Below are 5,461 nucleotides of genomic sequence, written 5' to 3' on the forward strand. Positions count from 1 at the left end.
AAGCATAGTGCAGGAAATCGGGAGTCGAGGCGGCGGCGGCGACCGCCATGGTTGTACAGCGACCCAGCACCGCGCCAGGCGGTCGGAAGCTGTACTAACCTTTTGCTATACTATACCTACTCTGTATACTTGCAGGTATTTATAGTGCAAATAAAAAGTGCATCAACGAGACCCTGCGGGATTGGACGCACCCGAAGGCGCGAAGGACACGGAAGGGCACGAGGCCCTAAGGGATTAGACACGGAAGGGCACGGAGGCCCTAAGGGATTAGACATCGAACGTCACGAGGCCCGACGGGAGGCACATGCGCGGAGCATGATTCCGGGCCGAGGCCTGTTAGACACCAGATCTGAAGGCCCGATGGGAGACACCGAGGGCCCGAAGGTGGCACGGGCCTGAAGGCCCGAAGCACGCGAGCCTGAAGGCCCGCGAGAGACACCGAGGGCCCGGAGGCCCAAGGGATGGACGAGCCCGAAGGCCCGAAGGATGCGAGCCCGGAGGCCCATGAGGGACGCGAACCTGAAGGCCCACGAAAGACGCCCATGCGCGCAAGCACACAAGAGGCGGAAACCTCATGGAGTTAAAATCTCCACAAGTTGTCTCCATTGAGGATCGAACCATTGACCTCATGGACGGGTAAGGAGTTAGCACCATTTGCCAGTAGGCTAATAGTTCTCCTTAAAACTAAACTATGGGTAAACAATATTTATAGTCGCACGGACCCACCCCGAAGGGCCCCTTACTCCAGAAACCCTAATCGGTACAGGCCCACTAAGGAAGCCCGTGTCGTAGGATTTTTTTGGAAGTCACGTTTCGACTCTTGCACCCGAAGGCACGAGGGACACCGAAGGGCACGAGACCCTTCGGGATTGGACGCACCCGAAGGCGCGAAGGACACGGCCGAAGCAGAGATAGACACCGAAGGGCGAGAGGCCCTAAGGGATTAGACACCGAAGGGCACGAGGCCATAAGGGATTAGACACCGAAGGGCACGGAGGCCCTAAGGGATTAGACACCGAATGGCACGAGGCCCGACGGGAGGCACATGCGTGGAGCATGATTTCGGGCCGAGGCCCGTTAGACACCAGATCCGAAAGACCGATGGGAGACACCGAGGGCCCGAAGGCCCAAGGGAGCGGCCCGAAGGACGCGAGCCCAAAGTCCCGCGAGAGACACCGAGGGCCCGGTGGCCCAAGGGATGGACGGGCCAGAAGGCCTGAAGGACACGAGCCCGGAGGCCCACGAGGGACGCGAGCCCGGGGCCCACGAGGGACGCGAACCCGAAGGCCCACGAAGGACGCCCATGCGCGCAAGCACACAATAGACGGAAACCTCATGGAGATAAAATCTCCACAAGTTGTCTCCATTGAGGATCGAACCACTGACCTCATGGACGGGTAAGGAGTTAGCGCCATTCGCCAGTAGGCCAATGGTGCACCTTACTGAGAGCTCTTTCTTGATTCTATGGGTGGTGTAGCAATTCCATAAGATTAAGAATAGAAGATAAATGTTATGATATGTTTGGTTTTGACTTTAATATTTAAACATTACTCCCTCCATCCCACTTTAGGAGTCCCGGTTGAAATATTGCATAAATGGTATTAGGCCCCATATTTCACTAACATTTTAATATAAAAAAGTAGGACCCACATTCCATTATCTTTTTTCACAACTTTCCTTTACATTTCTTAAAACTCATGCCGAACTCAACCGAGACTCCTAAAGTGGGATGGAGAGAGTATTAATCAATTTTATATTTTTCTAATTTTATTATAAATTATTTTGGACTCCCATCGTAAAAATCCTACGTCCGCCACTGATTTAACACATCAAAGCATAAAAAATGAGATGGACCAGGAAACCAACACAGGCTAAAGATAGTAGTTTAATTTATATGTACCATACATCAAGTAGAGCTAGGATAAGTATTATCATCCTAACATAGGTATCAAACGGGTATCACGTTATAGACATTATGTCTAAAAATTATTTTCCTTTAATAATTATGTTTAATAAGTCTTTTAAGGTTTATTTTAACTGGTAGTTTAATTACATAATTCGGTTTAAATGACTGATGGATTAACAATATTTCTAAATCTTGGTTAATTACGTGAGTTTTGTGTTGATTATTGTACTTTCGGATTTTCTAATTACTTAGTATAATATTTATACTTTAATATTTTAGTGTTACTTTAGTTTTGTTACATCTTTCTTTGTGATTCAAATTATATTTTTTTTCAATTAAATGAAAAATTATATTTAAACCTTCGTTACAAACTAAAATAGAAATTGTAATCTTTGTTGGAACAGACTTAATAGAAGTGTGTCCATCTTAGTTGCAACGGAGAGAATACATTTATGATTTGAAAAGTCCACATAATATTATACTACCTCCATCCACGAAAATTTGTCTCATTTTTCCATTTCCGTCCGGCCCCCAAAATTTGTCCCATTTCACTTTTACCATTTTTAGCAGTGGACCTCATATTCCACTAACTCATTCCTTCTCACATTTTATTATAAAACTAATATATAAAAGTAGGACCCACAATCCACTAACTTTTTCAACTCACTTTCCATTACATTTCTTAAAACCCGTGCCCGGTCAAACTGGGACGAATTTTCGTGGACGGAGGTAGTAATTTCTTATTATTATTATTATTATTTATTTATTGAGAATGTATAATAGTAGTATTTGAAAATTATTTGGCCTGTGCATTGCACGGATGATGATATTAGTTTTTTTAAAAACAGAAACTTTCTGTTTTATGAAAAAAAAAAAAAACTCAGTTTACAATACTTCAATCAATTTTTCTTTCTATATCTCTTTTATTTTTACCAATTATGTATTAAACTCATATATATATAAAACACAATGAGTAATATACCACAAAACACCTCAGATAATATTAATTAAAGTAACTCATTTCACGTTATATAACGAATTCGTACAAATTTGGAATGAAGGCCGTTATTGTTTGATCCCTTTTTCTGAAGTCTTAACTACAGATATAAAGATTCTGACATCATTTTTGATCAATCTTGATCAATGGACCACAAATATTAATAAGGATATGTAGGCATTTAAAATGGCAATGGGTCTGCTAGCTTCATATAATAAATAAACTAGTGCTTTTTCGATTTTTTTTTTTTAAATTGCTACATTAATTTGATGATCCACATAAATCAAGAAACTAAACAGAACGTAGAATCATCGTAACCAACACAACATGCATCGATCAATTATCTAAATCTGAATTTAACAAACATATAATTAATGAAGACGACACACTCACGAAACTATATTAATGAAATGAAACGGCTAACGACGGTGTTTTAGAAAACAGGCGAACCCATAGGCGAATTGACGACGTTCAGAATATTGCTCCAGTAGTTAACTTTGTTGTCCTCGAACGCAACGCTGTCGCCTTGTCCGGAGCCATGGAGATCTCCGAAGCCATCCAAGAAGCTCAACGAATCAGGTAGGTTGGTGTAATTGGTAGGATCATGCAGCTGCACTGAATTTCCCAAAATGCCCTTGCATGGTCCGACGAAGTTGGTGGTTTCGTTGATCAATCCGACTACGTTTGGGATTGCGTTGTTGTCTGAGAAGTTGAGTATCGACGTTGGGGACTCAAGGTTGGCGTTGGAGGCGAAGAAGGCTTCTTTTCGCTTCATCCATGTGCCTTGCCAGACTTTTAGTACGTCGAGGCAAGGCGGGCGTGAGGGAGGCGGGCCGCTCGTCATTTGGGAGGTGAAGGAGTTGGACTTGGACTCACGGACGATACGTGCCTCAGCTTCGAGGCGGGCGCTCTCCCATTGTGCCATGTGGCTCAAGTTGGCTATCTCCTTGGGTTGGCTGCAGCCGAGGGCGTGGTTCTTGGGTTTATGAGTGGTCGGGTCGATTCCCATTTTGACAAGGCGTTTCTTTAGATGAGTGTTCCAGTAGTTCTTGATCTCGTTATCTGTCCTCTTAGGCAGGTGGCTGGCTATGGCTGACCACCTATAATATAAGTAGTAATTAAGATTAAGAAAGGATTCTCATATTAATATTATTATGCAAGAGAATAAAAACATTTTTGATTTTGTTTGATATATGTTGGGTGTCTGTACATTTGCAATAACTTCTCACACATGGACACACATTTATGTTGCTCCTCACATATAAACTATATAGGCCCTACAAACTGGCAGGGGATTAATCTGTTGTACCTAGCTTCCCCCAATTAAATTTCTTTTTATATCTTTCTTCTTTTAATTGTTTGCCAAATACTATTATGAACATTAATTCAAGATGAAAATTATGTTTAAATAATTAATCACCTATTTCCAAGAAGGGCGTGAAGCTGAATGATCGTCTGCTCTTCTTGTAAGCTGAACTTCCCTCTCTTAATATCGGGTCGCAAGTAGTTGGTCCAACGCAATCTGCAGCTTTTCCCGCACCTCTGAAGCCCTATATATTAACAAATAATTTCAAATTCACGAAACAAAAGAAAACAAAACAAAACAGTTCTCTGCAACTGCAAATGCATGCATGAAATAGGTATAATACCAGCTTTTGGAGGGAGGGCGCGCCAGCTGCCATGGCCGTGGTCTTGGATATACGCTAGAAGCTTTTGATCTTCTTCGGGAGTCCACGGGCCTTTCTTCAAGCCTACCTTATCACAGCATGGGGACCTTCCCATGTTTGGTTAAAGAGAAGAGAGGGATAGAGAGTGGGGTTGAATGTTGATGGAAGCCTAGATGGATGAATGTGATGTGAGTTTCCACCTCCTGCCAATTTATACAACTATCATACAATTTAATGCTGTGTTTATAATATTTGGTATCAACGTGTTTATTGCTACATATTTTTGTTTACTTCCCAACCCATATTATATTTTCATTTATACCTACGTATACATGGTTTATCGTCAATATTATATTTTGGTGAGATGTTTATTTTCGGCATAAGATTTAAGAAAAAATGTATTACGTGAAATAAGTAAAGAAATAATAAAATAGAAATAAAAAAGATAAAGAAATGAAGAGAGAGACTAATAAAAAATTTGTGACTTTTTTCTAAATTTTAAATATTTAACTTCACACAACGCAGGTGTATAATCCCGCGATAATTAAAGGTAGTTACCATCATATTGAATACACTTCAACTTAATATTGGATTAATATTTTTATTTATCCTAACATTGCATCCCATGCCAATTTCTTTACATATACTCATAATAAAGATTTCCTTAAAATACTCATAGAATTACATTTAATTATATTTATATAGAGAGAGAGAGCAAAAAAAAATGATACTCCATGCTACATATTTTATGTAAGCACCTTATATTTTATGAGCATCATATGTTTGGTGTTGTTTTTTTAGTTTATATGATTTAGTTTTAATATATTAAAAAATATTATTGATATTTATAATTTGTGAAAAAGTAATTTAATATGTAATTCAAAGTTTTGA

The 5,461-nt window shown here is 40.5% G+C and overlaps 1 protein-coding gene across 1 annotated transcript; it reads right to left on the reverse strand.

Moving 5' to 3' along the window:
• Positions 1-3,102: 3,102 nt before the first annotated feature.
• On the reverse strand, positions 3,103-4,762 carry LOC125212303 (transcription factor MYB106-like). Its single transcript, XM_048112429.1, has 3 exons — positions 4,553-4,762; positions 4,324-4,453; positions 3,103-4,003 (listed from the first exon to the last, which is right to left on the reverse strand). Exons 1-3 carry the CDS (start codon positions 4,683-4,685, stop codon positions 3,337-3,339), a joined length of 930 nt encoding a protein of 309 aa, XP_047968386.1. The 5' UTR covers positions 4,686-4,762; the 3' UTR covers positions 3,103-3,336.
• Positions 4,763-5,461: the final 699 nt, after the last annotated feature.

The sequence above is a fragment of the Salvia hispanica genome, chromosome 3 (genome assembly GCF_023119035.1).
Source record: "Salvia hispanica cultivar TCC Black 2014 chromosome 3, UniMelb_Shisp_WGS_1.0, whole genome shotgun sequence".
NCBI classification, from domain to species: Eukaryota; Viridiplantae; Streptophyta; class Magnoliopsida; order Lamiales; family Lamiaceae; genus Salvia; species Salvia hispanica.

Excerpts from the sequence above, each read along its gene's own strand:
- LOC125212303 (XM_048112429.1), bottom strand. The coding sequence starts at position 4,685 with ATGGGAAGGTCCCCATGCTGTGATAAGGTAGGCTTGAAGAAAGGCCCG. Across the intron at positions 4,454-4,552 it reads CGCCCTCCCTCCAAAAGCTG|GGCTTCAGAGGTGCGGGAAA; the intron begins GTATTATACCTA and ends GTTAATATATAG. Across the intron at positions 4,004-4,323 it reads CACGCCCTTCTTGGAAATAG|GTGGTCAGCCATAGCCAGCC; the intron begins GTGATTAATTAT and ends CTTATATTATAG.